The 20166-nt window shown below is 42.8% G+C and overlaps 1 protein-coding gene across 1 annotated transcript in view; it reads right to left on the bottom strand.

Annotated features, from left to right (window-relative positions):
- Window positions 1–20166, bottom strand: part of SH3RF1 (SH3 domain containing ring finger 1) — a 206222-nt gene that overhangs the window by 29367 nt on the left and 156689 nt on the right. Inside the window, exons 5-6 of the mRNA XM_023554974.2 lie at window positions 11241–11351; window positions 452–603 (exon numbers count right to left, since the gene is read on the bottom strand). Of these exons, the coding sequence (XP_023410742.2) occupies window positions 452–603; window positions 11241–11351 (263 nt within the window). The remainder of the gene's footprint in view (window positions 1–451; window positions 604–11240; window positions 11352–20166) is intronic.

The following is a 20166-nucleotide window of genomic DNA, read 5'->3' as shown; positions in this document are numbered from 1 at the left end:
TAATTCAATTTTTCTGGATACTAATTGCTAGGGACTTAGAGCTTTTCACGTGCGTACTCCAAATAGATCTGATTTGTGTGCAATACCTTCCTATTCTTAAGTATTCTAATATAGGGAATGACAATGAAGGTGAAAAGCTCGAACAGTAGCTGGACAAAGAGGCAGTTCTAAACACATACAATATTGCGGGGAAGCACACAGCTCTGCTTCCCTACACTATGAAAGGCCTTTGCTCAGCAGGATGGCTGCCTAGCAAGCTCATGTATTAAACCCATTTTGTTTCAGCCGTTTCCTAATATGCATGGCTGGGTGGAAGTTTGCAGAACACAAACCACTTGGCGGGCCATAAGCCTGTCACCAGCTCTGATCAGAAAGGTGTTTCTCGACCTCTGGTGCTTGGGCTGAGTTTTAAAGGAACTCTTGAGCAGTCATAAACGACTCCCTCACTTACACACTGGGGCGAGTCTGGGGCCGTAAATGTGCAATCTGGTCAGTGGACCCTGCAGCGGGTCTCGGTCCCATTCCGGATGCGGCAGCTCCTGGCGGTGTGGAGGCCACAGCAGCAGCCAGGAGAGGCGGTGGGGGGAGAGGCGGGTTCATGGTCTGGAATAGGAAGAAATAAAGAAATAAAGAGGCGGTAAAAAGGAACAAAAAGGTTTATTTATATCTTCTCTTTAAGGTGAGAGGGAGAAGGAACCAGAAATCCATGGAAAACGACTTCAGTGGAATTCCCACAGAGCAGAACCAGCAGGCTACCTCCTACGAAAGCTCCCTTTTTTATTCATCTCTTGTTCTACTTTAAAACCTTACAGCCATAGCCACCTTTCCGACAAGCAGGTAAGTAATCACCCTTGGGAGGAGGAATAGAGAAAAATGAAACAGTTGCATGTAATTTTAAGATTACTAGCACTTTGAAGGACAGACTTGAACAAGAATTCCAATGCCTTTCCAAGGGGCAGCTAGCATGTCACACCGCTTGCTAGGAATTAATTTGTGATCATTTCTGTAACCTGAGACTTAAACGCAACCCAAAACAAGCTAGCTGCAGTGGATCTCAAATCATTCCTTCAGAAGAAAATGTCCTTTGATGCCTGGTCTCCAAAAAGACCAAACAATAGCAAGCCACAGTCACCGGGCTATTGTTACTACTTTTGCGTATTCTTTTCTTCACTTCGCCAGCTTTTGAAATTTAGTCCTATCAAGGCTGGTAATCTTTAACAAGTACACCAGTGAAAAGCTGCTGGTTTCTTTATGGGCCTAGCCTAATGGGGTTCTGCCTACAGGATTCCATGTCTTTTGAAAATCAATGGAGCAATTGTTACCTTCTGATCGATAAACCCCAGATAACTCTTGAGGGTCTGATACTGAAACTCCTGGGAAAACAGGCGCACAAAGACTGCCCAAGCCCCCTACCTTGCCCTCCCAAAACCCTTAAGCCACGAGATGTAAACACTGAATCCAAAGAGAACTAAGGAGAATGAACAAGGAAAGCATAAATAGGCACGACACATCAGCGTATTAACAAGAAAAATCCAGTGATTTCTAAATATAGTTCATAAGAGTCATTTCTATTTTTTGGAATAAAAATATGCATCTCATCAAACATTTACTTCGTCTGCCTGTTAATGCACATAGCTCTAGAAACATAATAAACTGAGTGGGAAAAAAAATTCAAGTTTCTAAATATATGTTGCAACTGTTTCACACTTTTTTTAATTTTTTTTTTTTTTGCTAAAGTGGCTTTCAGTAAGGAGTTTGCCGCTGAAGTTGTGGCAGTGTGGCAGGACATTTGGCGAAGAAATAAATCAGGTGCAAAGCTGCTTACAAAGTGCTAACGTGGACAAGGCAGAGGTCAGTTCCAAAAGTGAGAACCTTCATGAAAAAGTCGGCCACGGCCTCCATACAGAACATGACAGCATTAGGATTCGCTTCAGCTCTAGAATTTGCAGGGACCGCTATGAGTCAGAATTGACTCGATGGCACCAAAACCTTTAACTAGGAGAAGGTCAAGCATGCATTCTATTTGGCCTCCTTTTGGTGGCAAAGTAGAGGGAAATAAAGATCACCTGGGTACCCGCAGTCAGCAAGTGTGGTCTGGGTGGTTTATGGGTTGTAATACATCAGTGGCTTGACAGGTAAGAAAACAAGTCTACGCTGTACATACAGGGACACACAGAGATACTGTAAAATTACCACTTAGCTGATCTTCATTGAAATCTTTCTAAAAGCTCAAATCCCAAAACGGCATGGCTTGGGGAAAGGAAGAGCATAAATAAGTGTACAAGAAAAACCAAACCACCAAACCCATTGCTGTCGAGTCAACTTTGACGCGTAGCAACACAACAGGACAGAGTAGAACTGCCCCATGGAGTTTCCAAGGTGCAACTGGTGGATTCGAACTGCCAACCTTTTGGTTAACAGCCGTAGCCCTTACCCAGTATGCCACCAGGGTTTCCAGTGTACAACAAGGAGGGCAGAAATGAGCCTGACAATAATCACAGCTAGGAAGGACTGAAAATAGAATTCAAGGCACAGAATCAAAAAGCCCCATTTCACACTCAAAGCAAAATTTGGTTTTCAAGAGGAAAGGATATTAAAACTGCCAATTATATCTTGGAAACCCTAGTGGGGTAGTGGTTAAGCGCTACAGCTGCTAACCAAGAGGTAGGCAGTTCGAATCCACTAGGCGCTCCTTGGAAACCCTATGGGGCAATTCTACTCTGTCCTATAGGGTCACTGTGAGTTGGAATGCACTCGATGGCAACAGGTTTGGTTTTTTTTTTGTTTGTATTGTATCTTAGCTTTATTAGAACAAAAAAAAAAAAATTTTTTTTTTTATTAGAACAGAAGGAGTACTTAGTTGCCTCGAAGAAGAAAAAGGAAATGACCTTTCTGTGTGTAAAGAAAGGTCACCCCTTATAATTCAAAAAGACAGCAAATGTTCCATGTACATTATTTTTGCAAAGAGTAACAATTAGTAGGCATTTGCGATGTGGCAAGGATATTCTGAAAGATCCCAAAGGTTGTGCCTGAGACAAAATATAGTTGTCTTTTTTCTGATCGAAGCATGTTGTTGTTGATGTTGCTATGTACTGCCGAGTTGGTTCTAACTCACACCAACCCCACTCGAGAGTAGAACTGCCCCACAGGGTTTTCTAGCAGATTGCCCTGTCTTTCTCCCACAGAGCTGGTGGGTGGGTTCGAACCACCAACCTTTCAGTTAGCAGCCCAGGCCATCACACCTCCAGGGCTCCTCTGACTGAAGCATACCAAAAATCAAAAACCAAACCCGTTCCCACTGAGCCGATTTCGACTCATCGCGACCCTGCAGGACAGAAAAGAACTGCCCCATAGGGTTTCCAAGGAGCACCTGGTAGATTCGAATTGCTGACTTCTTGGTTAGCAGCCATAGCTCACCATAGCTCTTAATCACTGCACTACCAAGGTTCCTGGTCTTAAAAAACTGGGCGGATTTTTCCCAAATGCAGGGTTAAGGATCTTTTGGGAAGTATGTCTATGTGCATTTGCATGTGCGTGTGTACTTGTGTGTATAAAAGCACACGGGAAAAGACCACGATAGAAAGCCTGATTCAAATCAGATTTCTAGATGCTGCTCGGCCCTGTGCGGTTGGTAAAATGACAGGGCTCTGGTGAGTCCCGGGCTGTGACTGGTTAGGAAGTACTGTGGGTTATTCTATAAACAACTAAACTGAAATAATCTGGTGACACAGAAGTTCAAAAGGTAATCCACCTAGGGTACTGTGCTTCAGGCAATCTGCTATCCTGCAAGACCTGAAATTTCTACAGAGCAAACCACAGCCCGGCATTCACCCGCAGCTGACCTGGAGACCTGCCTCTTATTTCACAGTCTGGGCCAGTCCAGGCACCATAAGCTAAGATGCACTTCTCATCAGCAGCAAAAATATCCATGGGACTGGCAGAAATGTCACATTTTGTTAACAATATTTTATTAACTTAATATTGTTTAGAACTCAATACTTTACTAAATGCCATTTTCACTAGTTTAAAAAAAAAAAAAAGATGCTGTTGAGTTGCTTCCGACTCACGCGGACCCCATGTATATCAGAGTAGAACTGCTCCATAGGGTTTTCCATGGCTGTAAACTTTACGGGAGTAGATCACCAAATCTTTATTCTGTGGCACGCCTGGGTGGAATAGAACCGTCTGCACCACTCAGGGACTTCTTTTCACCAGAAAAGAAACCAAAACCAAACCTGTTGCTGTCGAGTCCATCTTGACTCACAGTGACCTAATAGGACAGAGCAGAGCTGTCCCATAGGGTTTCCAAAGGCGCGGCTAGTGGATTTGAACTGCCGACCTTTTGGTTAGCAGCCATAGCTCTTAACTGCTGTGCCACCAGGGCTCCACTTCCACTAGATACTGTGTGCTAAATTAACAGGGGCTTGGAAAGCATTTATCACTTGTAGTTTAACTTTAGGGAAATGCAGCAGGTCTATGTTACCAAAGCAAAATGTCTATAGCTAAGGTCCAGTCCATAGAAATAGAGACACACCAAAATGGATATTATTCTGATATTCATTAAAACCGTGCTTCCTGTTTGTGCTTTCATAGACTCAAGCCTATGAATCAGGCCACCAGTACACAGTAACAGTCTGAGACTGGTGTGACTATTTCTAAACAATGCCTGTCTTAAAAACAGGATTTACAAGTGACCTGCTAAGGTAAAATATAATACGTTGCCATGCCCAGGTGCTGTTCCCCAGATCCACTGATCTGGAAGTAAGGGGCACCTTCACACTGCAGAAATAGCATGGGCTTTGGGGTGAGAAAAATGTGGGTACCAAGCCTGGCTCAGCCTCCTACAGCAGTCTTCAGCTTCCCCCTTTGTGACAGTGAAGACCCAGGACAGAAGGGTGCTGGATTCCAGGTCACTGACAGGCCATAGTTGCTGTAGACGGTGTGGTGGTAAGGTTGAGTACGTGGGCCTGAGATCTTCCTCTCTAGAACTCTCTTCTCTGCCTGCTGCCTTCCTGTACCAGTCCAGAGACAGCTGGATCTGGCTCTGGCTGAGGGTAAGGGATAAGATCTACTGGGCCTCAAGCTTGGGCCAAGGGCACACATTCAACCGACAGGAAAGGGCTCTTTTCCTGACAGCTGTCCCTTATGTGTTCATTTCCCTCACACACCTCACAAGATGGGAACGTGACTGGTAGGGTGGGCTTGGCTATCTCTGGGTCCCTCAGACAAAAACCATTTAATAGCCCCCAATCCCCTCATCATTTCTTTCCAAAATCTGATCTTCAATCAAGCTGAATTTTTAATACTATACATCACCATCTATAAATGGTCTTTTATATCCTGAACTCAGATATATGTACGCTGGCTGGTAAAGAAACAGTCCAAGCTACAGCACGTGATGCTCCCTGAAGTCAGCAGTGCTCCCAGTTACGGCAGCACTGCCCTCTGTGTACAGCAGTGTTCCTGCAAGTATTCAAGCATTCAAGCATTTTGCTTCATTTTTCATAACAATGAGTGGGAAGTGGAAAAATGGATGTGTTGATACTAGTGATTAAAAATAGTAATAAAGACAAGTGTCAGAACTCAATAAAATTGGGGCAAAGATGGAAAGTAGTGAGTTTTTCCACGCCACTGGATGCTCACTAGACTTAAGTCAGCCAATTGTGGGTACAGCTGTGAAGAAAAAGAAAAAAATAGAGAATTAGAGAAAATACAGATATTACACAGAGTTCTCTCTCAGTATCTGGGGGATTGGTTCCAGGACCCCCCTCGGATACCAAAACCCAAGGATGCTCAAGTCCATTACAAAAAATAGTGTATTATTTGCATATAACCGACGCACATCCTCCCGTATACTTTAAATCATCTCTAAACCCCCGTGCCGTCAAGTCGATTCCGACTCATAGCGACCCTACAGAATAGAGTAGAACTGCCCCATAGAATTTCCAAGGAGCACCGGGTGGATCTGAACTGCTGACCCTTCGGTTAGCAGCCGTAGCACTTAACCACTACGCCACCAGGGTTTCCAAATCATCTCTAGGTTACTTATAATACCTAATACAACGTAAATGCTATGTAAATAGCTGTTATACTGTATTGCTTAGGGAATCATGACAAGAAAAAAGTCTGTTTCCTCTCCCCCCGAATACTTCCAATTCATGGTTTGTTGAATCCACAACTCCATGGGTGTGTATGTAGATGTTTAGAAGCTTATGTGTAAAACCCAGTGCCGTCGATGTGTAAAAAGGAAGATGTAATTTTTAAAAATCTCTCTAGGAACAAAATTTCTTTTATAATCTTAGGTTTATTGTTTTACATTTGGATTTGTAAGAAAGTAGGGAGACGCTAAACTAGTAATTGACTTTGTGTAAATCGTATAAGGTCTATCTATCTGTAAGATGGAGTTAATAATAGGAAATTATTTATGTAAGCTGCCTTTCCAGTGCCCTGGAGCATAGCAGGCACTTTTCTTTGTATTGCTGGAACCTCGCATTGCAACCAGGAGTCCCTGGGTGAAGGAAACAGTTAAACAGTTGACTACTGGCTGAAAGGCTGGTGGTTCAAACCCCCTCAGAGGCGCCTCAGAAGACTTGGTGACAGGTCCCAGCCTTGAAAACCCTACAGAGCACTTCTACTCTGCGCACGGCGGGTCGCCATGAGTGGAAACCATTTGGTGGCCACCAACGACAAGAACAGCAGTTTTCAGCCAGAGAGAACAGATCCTCAATAAAGGTTTCATGAGTGAATAAATGCATGAACAAACGTTCTGTGCTCCTACCTCCCGCTTGGAACCATCTGATGTGGACCAAGAAGTCTAGGTTCCTGAGACGTTGGCGTCTATGGTGTTACACTGTGGACGTCTTTGCCATATCTCACTCAGTGCCACAATTTTTAGAACTCCTGCCAATTCCAAAGATGCTACTTCCACCTCTCAAACTACCAAAGTTGGTGTTCCTATCTCCATGCTTCCAGAGCTCTTTCCTGATCCTACCAACAGCAACAAGTTCTCCAAACCTCCAAGTGGGCTACAATGAGCTAAATATACTAGATATCCTGAGAACCTGACATCGTTTAATTATTTCTTTAAACATACACATATACATATTCTATATGTATGTATGTGTTTGTGTTTATATACATATATTTTTAAATTCACACAAATTAGGTTATAAATATTTGGAAGGCATCCATTTATAAGTTGTCTGTGGGCTGCATCTGGCCTTACTGACCTGGCTACCTTGCGACACCCTGCAACTCAACACCTCTCAGCTGGTACAGATCAGGGACTACTAATCACCTGTCTGATTAAAAAAAAAACCTGTCTGATTAAAATTAGGGGGCATTAATTGCCTAGCTCCAAATTTCTCCTGTCATTCTGCAGAAGACACGAGACTAAGATTTTCACCTCCTCTCCCCACAAAATTATTGGAAAGAAAATACAACTATTAACAGTTTGATGGCCAAGTTAGGCATAATACCAGCTTTGTTTGTAATGGTAGATACCTAACATTTTAACTGTTACACGTGAAATGTACAGAACACTGTGCTGATAACTTCATTCCGCACAAAAGATGAGAAAGTCTCAAATGATGAAAAAAATACTAGAAAATAATTTTCATTTCTTATTCTAGTGGTGGAAACCCTGGTGGCGAAGAGCTACGGCTGCTGATTAAAGGTCGGCAGTTCAAATCCACCAGGCGCTCCTTGGGAACTCTATGGGGCAGTTCTACTCTGTCCTATAGGGTCGCTATGAGTTGGAATCGACTCGACGGCAATGGGTTTGGTCTTTTTGGTTTTATTCTAGTGGTGGCATTTATTACCTACCGACATCAGGAAAAGCATGGCTTCTTTTCTGCAAAGCTGCAGCCTATTGCTGTGATCGTGCTCAAAGCCTTGGGAAGCGTTTCAAATTTTAAATAGAACACTTGCTGCAATTAATGTGAGATGCAGAGGGCACACACTACCGAGGTTTTGCCACTTAAACCTAACATATTAAATCTAAAACATTTCCGCCAACCTACCAGGGACTCTGGGATCTAGACCTCTCCAGAGGATGACAGACAGGTCTGTTCATAATTAGTTTCTCATTAAATGGAACTGGCATAGTAGACATACTGTTTAATAAACCTCTTATTGTTTAATGTGCAGGCTTCCTTATATAATCCTAGGATAAAATGATTGAATGTACATTATTTTTTGTGTATTCACGCTCCGTTGTGACCTGTCCCATTGATTTGCTCTAGAGTGGGCCGACAAATCAGAGCAACTGGCCATTTCACTATATTGAAATTTTTTCAGCCCGCAAGGACTGAAGCTCAGCCAGCCTAACGTCTTTTTCACTAATTAATTTCTCTAAGGTCAGAAAAGTGAGTCTTTTTTTTCCCCTTAAGAAATCAGGTTAGAATTTGTCCATGTTAGGTAGTCATCTGGAAATGAAAATACCAACTGGCTGTGTGTAGGTATTGGGGTGGGAAGGGAAGGGAGGAGAGGAGAGCATTCCCTGGAGATGTGAGGCCAGGACGATTACAGAGCTCAGCTTTGGCCAAAACACCCGAGGCGTACAGAATCTCGTGGAAACCACATTTCAATAAAAGTTCATTGAACTTCATCTACCCCCCAGAGGAACTGAGGTACAACCTCTCCTCCTTCACCAAACAGCTGTCCTACCAGGGAAGCTGTGATAGTTCAGGGAACACACGAGAAAATTTAACCTCTAACCAGGACATTATTAACTTCCATTTAAATACAAGAACATGCTTAACTCTATCAAAAGTGTCACTCTGTCGGGCTAGGTAGTAACTCTGCATTTATTTATATCCCACTTGGTTTCAAAGTCAGCTCTCAACTTTGTTTAGGATGCATCAAGACAAAATAAATATAAAAGAAAAAAATGAGGCAAAAGGAAAACAAGGACAATAAAACTAGATGAAATCAACATTTTTGACTAATATGTTGTGAGGTCCTAGCTGCAGGGGGGGTGGGGGGCTATAAATCTGGCTTAAGCGTTCTAGCAGAAGGAAACATAATCTTTACAATGTATATAAAAACCCACAACCAAAAACCAAACCAGCTGCTTAGAAGCTTCACGATTCTTGGTACAGAGAGCAGAGAAAACCAAACAAAATGATCAGGGCCTCCAAGGCATCCTTAGAGTAAAACTAGGGACACATGTCACAGGCCCACCTTGTGACAATCCTCAGTAGAGGCCAACAACGCGATCGATAACAGTCGCCCCTTTCTATGGTCTAGGCATGGCGCTAACTCTCCAAAGTAGTCACTATCAGACTTGTTCTACAGGTAGGGACTCTGAGGCTTAGGAACTTTCCAAGGCCACATCACAGACTTGTGCCCCTATCATTGGGTAGCACTATTTTTCTCTGAAGGCATCATGTTATTGTTCTTAGTTGTCTTCAAGTCGGTTCTGACTCATGACAACCTCAGGGTTAAAAGAATGAAACACTGCCTGATCCTGCGCTATCTTCATGATCGTTGGTATGCTCAAGTTCATTATTGTGGCCACTGTGTATTTTGAGTGGCTTCCAACTTAGGGGACCTGTCTTTCAGCATTATACTGAACAATATTCTCTTGTGATCCATAGGATTTTCAATGGCTAATTTTGGAAGTAGATCACCAGGCTTTTCTTCCTAGTTTGGAAGCTCTTCTGAAACCATGTTCCCCATGGGTGACCCTGCTGATATTTCAAATACCTGTGGTTTCCACCATCAGAGCAACATGCAAGCCACCACAGCTCGACAAAATCACAGGTGGTGGAGTGATTATAATCAGGTGATACCCTGAAAAACAATTTACAAAGTGGAGGTGGGGCAATGCAATGTGGCGCAGGTGTGGGGGTGTTCTCATCTAATCATCTTTTCTATCCTCACTCAGCTCAGTGCTGAGAGAAACAGTCTAAGAGTATAGAAGCCAAGGCACTAGCCTAGATGAGAGTTGTCTCACAACCATGGTTCCTTGAAGTTTATTGCCTACAATTTTAAAAATAGGAAATCAAACTATTGTGTTTCTGCTTCCTAGGGTTGTGAACTGTGTCCCCCCAAAATATCTGTCAACTTGGCTAGGTCATGATTCTCTCATATGCTTGTATGGTTGTCTACCATTTTATCTTTTGATGTGATCTCCCTATATGTTGTAAATCCTATCACGATGATGTAACAAGACAGATTAGCGGCAATTATACTGATGAGGTGTATAAGATTAGGTAGTGTCATAAGCCAATCTCTTTTGAGATATAAAAGAAGTGAGCAGAGAGTCATGGGGACATCACACCACCAAGAGTAGTGCCTGGAGCACAGTGTGTCCCTTGGACCTGAGGTTCCTGCGCTGAGATGCCCCTCGACCAAGGAAAGACTGATGACAAGGACCTTTCTCCAGAGTCAACAGAGAGAAGAAAGCCTTCCCCTAGAGCTGACGCCCTGAATTCAGACTTCTAGCCTCCTGGACTGTGAGAGAATAAAATTCTCTTTGTTAAAGCCACCCATTTGTGGTATTTCTGTTACAGCACCACTAGATGACTGAGACAGCTTGCATTTGCTTATTTCTTCCCTTTTAATTTTCTGTCCATAGTGTTTATTTTTTGTATTTATTTCCCTTGGATGTCCTAATACCCTTCATTAATTTCCCCTTTTAGGATGTTTTGAAACAATTAGTGTTTAGACTCTATCTGTAGGATGCCATGTTTTCAGAAGGAAAATCAACAAAATAATGTGAGGAAGTCTTCCAACACTGCAGGTATAGCTCGGCAGCCACAGCTGTGGGCTATACAGACGAAAACCAGCAGCTGAAGGATGAATCCTAAATGTAGAGATTTGGTATCAAGCAATCGCGTGAGCCAACGCAAACCATTCAGCCTCTGGGACACCAGTTTCCTCAGCATTTCTATAGATGTGTCTTTGTAAGAAATAACCCGGATAAAAAAACTCAAAAGATATAAAGGCTAGCCCTTCAGAAAATCAGGCTGAATGTGAATGAAAATTAAAAGTATTTTTCAGAGCTCTTCTAATAGCTTCAGGCCATAGATCATCACTATTAAAAATTTTGCAGGCTGCAGGCAAGAGACTTTCTAATTTTTTTTGTAAGATTAACAGAGATAACAGATGAAAGATAGAGATCAACCCCATGTAGCAAGTATCAACAGTAAGCTGCAGGTGTTGGGAGCTGGAGTGTGCCAGGTTCACATGACTCAATACCTAAGAGAAATAAAGATGGGGGAAACTATACTCACTCCGAGGGCAGCTTGGTAGGGGACGTCTGATGGGAAAGTAAACGTAGGGCCAGTTGTCACTGGGCTGCTTGGGGGTGGGGTCACAATTAACCCGGTGGTACTTATATGAACCTGCCAAGACGAAAGGAAAAAAGTTACTAAATAGACTACAATTAACAAAACAGATTTCTCTCGGGAAGGCAAATCGTAATTTTTTTTTTTTTTAAATCTGTACCTTCTACTATTTTGGAAAGACAGTCTCTTTCAGTTTATTCAAGCCCAATTTAAACCAGCTGCTGCTGAGTCACTCCCAACTCATGGCAATCCCACATGTCTGAGTAAAAATGTGCTCCATAGGGTTTTCGGGGGCTGATTTTATTTTTGCAAGTAGATCACCAAGTCTTTCCTCTGAGATGCCTCTGGATGGACTCGAACCTCCAACCTTCTGGTTAGCAACAAGTGAGTCAACCACTTGCACCACTGAGGGTCTCCAGCTCAAAGTTACTGACCGCATAATTTGTTTGAGGCATTTTGCTAGATGCTGCAGAGTCACATGATAAATATTGGTCACTACAATGTTTTACACACAGAATTCGACTGCTGTTAGCTTTCACAGAAACATGCCGCCTCCCGTGCTACTGTAAACCTTTCAGATGGTTAACCCTGAACTCGAAACCAAAGCGACCTGTCAGATGGTTAACCTTGAACTCAACCAGCCTGCTAAGGCTTTCCCTGAAGATCCTATCAAGGTGGTTGTGGCTGAGCACTCAGCTGTCTATTGCTCTGTTAAATCTGTGTTAAAGTCTTCAAGTATTTTGCTATTTTCAGGATCATTTTTCACGACTCTACCTTTCAGTGGGGGCACATAATTAAAATGCAGCTGCCTGGACATGCCTATTAGCAGACAATTATTTATAAACCCTTTAAAGGAACAATGTCAAGCCAAATTAGGTGTTTTCAAAGGTGTCTTATCCATGATACAACCCAAGATTAATTTACTATAAAGAAATTGAGTTATTCAGGTCATTTCATTGCCTATGCTCAGTTACTCCATCAATTTCACTTAAGTTGCTTCTCATGTCCAGCTGCAGAATGCAGAAAGCATGTAACTTGGTCTGGTAAATGCAGGGGTGGGGGTTCCTATACAAACGGGTGTTTTTTAACTCACTGTTGAAGGAGTACTGTTGGCTGGTACCTTTTTTCCCAAAGAAACAACGAGACACCAAAAATGCTAGGCTTTTTGTAATAAAAACTTGATCCCAAGCATAGTTTCCTCAATCCCCATAAATTAAGAAAAAGATTATCAGGACAAAGAAAAGCTCAGAGATTATCTCCCAGAGGGCCTGATGGAAACTTTTAGTTTCCCACTGGGTTAGGCTCTGCCAAGGCTAGGGATAATCAGCATGACAGCGTACAATTCATTTCCACACATAAATCTGGTGTTATCCGTGGAAAACACGTATCTGTTAGTCCATATATTGACTGAACCTAAGAAGATTCAGGGGATGTCATTAAAAGTTTTTCACTAAACCCTCATTTTCTGTCTCTCCTGTGAGCCAAAGTCTATTTCCAATCAATTTTTAATGGGAAGCATGCTGGTTTTCATTCTAGGATACAACTCAATGGCCTTTATTTTCTCCAATGGGTCTATTTATATGTACATGCTTCTGAGGACATCTGCAACTTGGCAGCACACAAAAGTAACCTTTCTTAGAAGGCACAGTGCAGCTCACGTCAGGGTGGACATCATTACCAAGGAACATTTGGGACAGGGGAAAAAAATGTACTGAAATACAGCTTCCTGGACCTAACCCTACAAATATCTGAGAATGATGTCATTATTGACAGATGTGTCTCTAACAAGGGAGCTTCTGACAGTGGAAAGAGCCCCGAGCTGGGGGTCAGGATGTTTTTATTAGCTGATGGTGAGTCGACCTCGACTCATGGTGACCCCATGCACAAGAGAATGAAATGCTGCTTGGTCCTGTGCTATCCCCATGATTGGTTGCAGGTAAGACCATTGAGATCTACAGGATTTTCACTGGCTGCTTTTTGGAGGTAGATTGTCAAGCCATTTTTCCTAGTCTGTCTTAGTCTGGAAGCTCTGCTGAAACCTGTTCAGCATCATAGCAACATGCAGGCTAACTAGCTACTAATAGCTTGTGGTCTTGGATAAGTCACTTCACATCTCTGGAACCTAGTGAGGAATGGACCACAGGCTCTCTCAGGTCTCTGCGGTCAGGGACACAGGAGTGAAGCACTGAACAGGGAGAATCATGGCAACCACTAGGTTAACACAGGGCCTGTCTTAGTCATCTAGTGCTGCTATAACAGAAATACCACAAATGGATGGCTTTAACAAACAGAAGTTTATTCTTTCATGGTCTAGGAAGCTAGAACTCCAAATTCAGGGTGTCAAGTCTAGGGGAAGGCTTTCTTCCTCTGTCGACCCTGGAGGAAGGTCCTTGTCATCAATCTTTCCCTGGTCTTGGAGCTTCTCAGTGCAGGACTCCAGGTCCAAAGGACACGCTCTGCTCCTGGTGCTGCTTTCTTAACGGTATGAGGTCCCCCTTGTCTCTCTGCTTGCTTCTCTATCTCAAAAGAGATTGGGTTAAAACAACCTAATCTTGTAGATTGAGTCCTGCCTCATTAACATAACTACCTTTAATCCTGCCTCATTAACATCATAGAGGCGGGATTTACAACACATAAGAAAATCACATCAGATGACAAAATGGTGGAGAACCGCACAATACTGGGAATCATAGACTAAGCAAGGTGACATATTCTGGGGGCCACAATTCAATCCATAACAGGGCTGTTCCTAGCACTGGAGTAAAAAGGAGACAGAAGTCATCAAAGAATGACTAAAGAGGAGATCGGAACCAGAAATCTACCAGCTGAGGTGGGGCACATCCAAGACAAATATCCCGAATAGGGACCTGGGCTCATCCTTTTCACACAGACTGCAACTTGGTTCAGCCTCCTCTATAAAAAGGGCTACGTGGAGACGGGAGAGCTTGGGAGTGCAAGGCAAGTGAGTGGGCGGGCCTTCTCACTTCCCCTGAGGCCACTGGCAATAACAAAATACCACAAAAACACTTAATATTATTAATCACTCCTCCAGCTGGCAGAGGTTAAAAAAAAAAAAAAAGGCCGCCACGGGTGTTGTCAGAAGAGTAGACAAAACGTCTTCATCGCTTGTGCCATCCTGTGCTTTGGCAGATGACAATCATGGACATTTGTGCACATCTGTTCTGGTGAGCCACCTGGTCAGCACAGCTTATAAGTTATCTTTCAGTTTATGTGTCTGAAAGTTCAGTCACTCAAGAGTCATCAAATACAACAGCAAGGAAGTCCAGAAAAACATGCCCTTCTCAGAAATACTAAAAGTGCCAATGGCAATTAACAAAACACTGAAATAAATGGAGAAGACTTGTCTATGGGGTCAGCTAACAAGTATCCCACGATACTTTAGTTATAATACCACTTACTTGGAAGGTGAATCTAGGGCATAGTAAAATGTTGGCTCGGGGCTCTAGAACACATGGTGATGTTCAGGATGCCTCGTGATCTCACTTGTTGTTAGGTACCATTAAGTCTGTTCCAACCCATAGCAGCCCAAAGTACAACAGAATGAAACATTGCCGGGTCCTGCGCCATCCTCACAATCGTTATGCTTGAGCCCACTGTTGCAGTCACCGTGTCAATCCATCTTGTTGAGAGTCTTCCTCTACTGACCCTTTACTTTATCATGTATGATGTCCTTCTCTGGGGACTGGTCCCCCTGATAACACATCCAAAGTATGTGAGACAAAGTCTCGCCATCCTTGCTTCTAAGGAGCATTCTGGCTGTACTTCTTCTAAGACAGATTTGTTTGTTCTTCTGGAAGTCCATGGTCTATTCAATATTCTTTGCCAACACCATAATTCAAAGGGATCAATTCTTCCTCAGTCTTCCTATTCATTCTCCAGCTTTTGCAAGCATATGAGGTGGTTGAAAATACCATGGCTTGGGTCAGGCACACCTTAGTCCTCAAAGTGACATCTTTGCTTTTTACCACTTTAAAGAGGTCTCACCAGAAGTATTTAATACATATACACATCTAGTATTATCACTGTCATTATTAATGGGATGAACTCATTTCTATCACATATTTAGGCCTCAAAATAGTCTGCAGAGCTCATGGGAATTAGGCTCCACATGTAACAGCATTACTTTTTGATAATATGTTCTCTTTTTAATAAAAAAGATGTTATAAATCAGGATTTAACCAGAACTGCAGCCTTTAGAATCAGACAGACCAGGGCTTGAATCACAACTTACTAACTGTGTGAACTTGGGCAAGCAATTCAGTCTCTGAGTTTCAGATCCATTGTCTGTAAGGTGTATTTAAAGCTCTAACCCAGTCATGCAAAACAAGGAAGAAACAAGGCTTTAAGGATGACAGTGCAGGTTAACGGCAACCCAGGAACAGAGCAGTGTAGAACGTGGAGAATTTCTGGAGGGGTTTGTATACCTAGCTCAAGATGGAGCAGCAAGGTAAAGAATCCCCCAGAAAAGTACGGGGGAGATGTGGCAAAGACAGTTAGTCGGTCCCAATACCCACTCTCCCTGTCTACCTTAGTAGTAGAGGCCCCTGGTTGCAGCCTGTCACATGACCAGCCTGAAAAAGACCGTACCTGCCATCCTCCTTTGCTGTCCGATGTGGCCATGTGGTAAAGTATGGGCCAATGCCACGTTAGCAGAAACACTGTGTGACAGCTTTCAGGAAACCACTTAAAAGAAGGCAAAGCACCCTTTGCTCCCTTCTGTCTATCTCACCACGCTGGTGCCTAGAATCTGGTCGTGATGGTAAGAGCACTAACTGCCACAGAGAAACACGAGGATGAGAAACTTCCCCTACGGTAGAGCGGTGAGCTGGAAGGGGCCTGGGTCCTTCATGACTTCCTAGAGCTAGCATACCAGCCCTGACCTGCCTATATCTGGATTTCATTTTGGAAAAAAATGAACACTAACTTCTTCAGGCTCCTGATTTTGGACTTTCTAATAGATGCAACCCAAGCTAATCCCAACTAACAGGAGGAAAAAAAAAAAAAAAAGACAGAAAGTTGAGGGTAAAGGTGAGCACAAGTATGAAGGAAAACAGATCTTGGGCCAATAGCTGGAGACGTTCAGCAATGGCCTCAATCAGATGGACTGAGAGGTCCTTTGCTGGGCAGGGGAGAAGGAAAACCCTATTTTAAGCAGTCTCAGGAGCTGTCTTCCCCATGGTCAGGACAGTGTTTGCATGTTCCATGTGCTACACATACTCAGCGCTTTACTGTAGACTGTGGTCCCTCCAATGTACACAGCACCCTCATCAGTCGTGTTTTCTGTAAACCTAGGCTACAGAAGCCAGGCAACACTTTAAACATCTCCCATTCTCTTCTAGGAATAACTTCTCCCTGAGGCAACACACTACCAGTAAAAACAGAATGAGCTGGGATGGAGGAGGGGGCGGGGGACGGGGGCAGAATAGTTGAAGGGGAAACTGTTTAAATGGAATACAGAAAGCGCTTTGTCTCCTAAGCTACTCAAACCAAAACAAAAATAGCTCTACTTTTATAGTCTTCATTCCCAGCCCTGGGGCGGCGGCATCAGACAGAGACATGCTCACACCTGAATGCTGAATTCTCTTCAAAAGATGGAAGGCTAAGTTTATCTTCCTTTCTCTTTTAGTTTCTATCTGCTGCCAAAAGTAGTAGCTGTTCTTTTAAAGCTGCTCCTATTCTGAGTTGAACAGGACTATTTATCTTTCATTTCAAGAAAACATCATTGTGCAAATGCTGCTAGGTTGTACAATAAAAAACACAGAGTCAAAATGACTCAATGTTCTATTTGTGAATGGCCATTGGTTACTATCTCCTTTATTCAGAACCTTATTAAAAATTCTGGAGCTTTGAACCATTTCAGATTACCTCACTCTATGTCTGTTTTTCAGCGGGGTATAATTAGATATACATAAAATAACATGCTTCTCCTCGTGATCCATTTTTAAAGTGACTCATTCATTCAACATGTATTTATTGTTCTTTTTTTTTATTGTATGTCACCTTTTGGAACATGAGATGGTTCAGGCTGTGCGTTAACTTGGCTGGGCCATGATTCTCAGTAGTTTGGCAGTAATGTAATGATATAGTCATGTAATGACATAATTGGCAGTTATGTAATGATGTAGTCATACACCATGACATGATCAGGCAATCAGTTGTAAGAAGAGTTTCTTCAGGGGTGTGGCCTACATCCAATATACATATGGACATTCTGGCAAAGCTCACGTGCTTGCTCTGGATCCAGCAGCAAGCTCGTCATCATGTGACCTCTGCTTCTTGGGACCTGAGCCAGCGGCCTGCTGTGCTGCCTACTGAATTGCCTGCCAATCTTGGATTCATCAGCCTCCGCAGCCTGTGAGCCAGAGGCCTGCCATCTGACCTGCTGACCTTGAGTTCATCAGCCCCTGCAGCTGTGAGTCAGGAGAAGCCTTCTGACTGACCCTGACCCACGGACTTGGGACTTGCCTGCCTCTACAACCACGTGAACCATTTCCTTGAGATAACTTCTCTATATATACATATACTCTTTACTGAATTTGCTTCTCTAGAGAACCCAGCCTGAGACAGGGTATATCAGTGAACAAAATAAAGACCTCTGCCTTACCACACTCATATTCTAATAGTGTGTTGTATGTGTGTATGTCCTATTTCCCTCAAAAGATCAAAAGTTTCGTGGTCTCACCACCTAAAAACACCAGTGAACCACAATCCCATTCAGAAAGTGAATGCTTTTAACTCACAACATGCAGTATAAATCTATAGGAGCAGGGGTCAAATAGAGGCTGAAAAAAGATAATTTTTAATAAAATTAGAAAGGAACACCAAAAACTGTATCCTAATTTTTTTTTATTTTGTAGTCCCAAACTGGCACTTATTAAACTGTAAACTTCTTGAGGACTGGGACCATGTGTGTGTGTGTGTTTCTTAGGAGAAATTTTATTTTTATAGTTTAAAAAGCACAGCTATATTGTAGAGTAGAAGATAAAATCTGCATGAATTATAAAAATAAAACAAGAGATTTGAAAGACTTTTCTCCTGTTTGTAACAGGCTGCTGTGGACTAGGCTCTCCAACCTTCTGATTGAGAGAAATACAGTTATCATCTACTTAAATACCGTATTTTAATGCAAATAACACACAGGTTATGCCAGAGCTGTTTTACTTAATTTCATCATTTCCAAATATTTTATGTGTGGGGGGTACTTTATTTATGTGGGTGTGCTATTTGTGAAAAAATATGGTAATTACAGCAACCCCGTGACTTAGGCAGGGCAACAATTAGGCTCATTTTGCACTCCAGAATGAAGGCCACACAGAGAAAAGTCCACAAGGACCATGTTTTACTTATCTTGGTATTCACAGTACCTCAAAAAAAAAAAAGAAAAAACTAAATCTGTTGCCATCAAGTCAATTCTGACTCACAGTGACCCTACAGGACAGAGCAGAACTGCCCCATAGGGTTTCCAAAGAGTGTCTGGTGGATTCGAACTGCTGACCTTTTGGTTAGCAGCCGAGCTCTTAACCACTGCACCAGACACTCAATAAATATTTCCCAAATGAATGAACGTTCTCAGCCACCATGTATATTTTTATGAACACAAGAATAATGTGTAGCTATTATTTTTAAGACAGTCCAAAACCTTGATAAACTAATGAGCTTTGAAAAAATGCTAGGCAAATTTCTAATGTAAATCAAACATTTCTTTGTGTCTTTTCTCTTCTTTCTCTATAACTCTGACTAGGAAGCCAAAGTACCAAGGTAAGTGACATGGATAAAGGCAGCTCCAGCACGGAGATGAAGTTTTACCTGGCAGACTTCCCAAAGCAACATGGTGAGAACGTTCTGTAAAATTGAGTGACTGCTTGGTGAAACTGGCCAAATTTTATTTATCTCATTTTATGAGTTCTGAGCTTTCCTTTGCAAATGACTGAGTCGTTCTGGGTGGATATACTCAGGTTGGCTTTTCCTTCTTCATTTTTCTACCCACAAAATGAAGAAAAGCTTTTGCTTCCCAGGCAAGCCACTATCTACAGAAGGCTAAAGCAAACAGTATTTTTCAGCTAGGAGTACCTGGGTGGTACAAATATATCTGACTGCTATCTGAAAAGTTGGAGGTTCACGTCTACCCAGAAATGCCTCGGAAGAAAGGCCTGGAGATCCACGTCTGAAAAATCAGCCATCAAAAACCCTATTCTCAGTTTAAACCGAGAAGAACGCACTCTTTTGTGGTTACAAGAAGGGGGAGGGAGGGAGGGTGGTAGAAGGGTATTTACTAAATAGATTGTAGACAAGAACTACTTTAGGTGAAGGGAAGGATAACACTCAACACAGTGGAGGTCAGCACAACTGGACTAAACCAAAGAAGTTTCCTGAATGAACTGAATGCTTCTAAGCTCAGCGAAGCAGGGGCAGGGGTTTGGAGACCATGGTTTCAGGGACATCTAAGTCAACTGGCATAATAAAATCTGTTAAGAGAACATTCTGCATCCCACTTTGAAGAGTGGCATCTGGGGTCTTTTTAAATGCTGGCAAGCAGCCATCTGAGATGCATCAATGAGTCTCAACCCACCTGGATAAAAAAGAGAATGAAGAACACAAGATAATAACGAGCCCAAGAGAAAGGGCCACACGAACCAGAGACCTACATCCTCCTGAGACCAGCTAAGAACTAGATGGTGCCCGGCCACAACTGATGACTGCCCTGACAGGGAGCACAACAGAGAACCCCTGAGGGAGCAGAAGAAAATGGGATGCAGACCCCAAATTCTCATAAAAAGACCAGACTTAATGGTCTGACTGAGACTAGACGGACCCCGGTGATCATGGCCCCCTGACCTTCTGTTGGCCCATG

The sequence above is a fragment of the Loxodonta africana genome, chromosome 21 (genome assembly GCF_030014295.1).
Source record: "Loxodonta africana isolate mLoxAfr1 chromosome 21, mLoxAfr1.hap2, whole genome shotgun sequence".
Lineage (NCBI taxonomy): Eukaryota > Metazoa > Chordata > Mammalia > Proboscidea > Elephantidae > Loxodonta > Loxodonta africana.
Note: the sequence above shows the minus strand (reverse complement) of the source record. Positions and strands in the feature narration are given on the sequence as shown.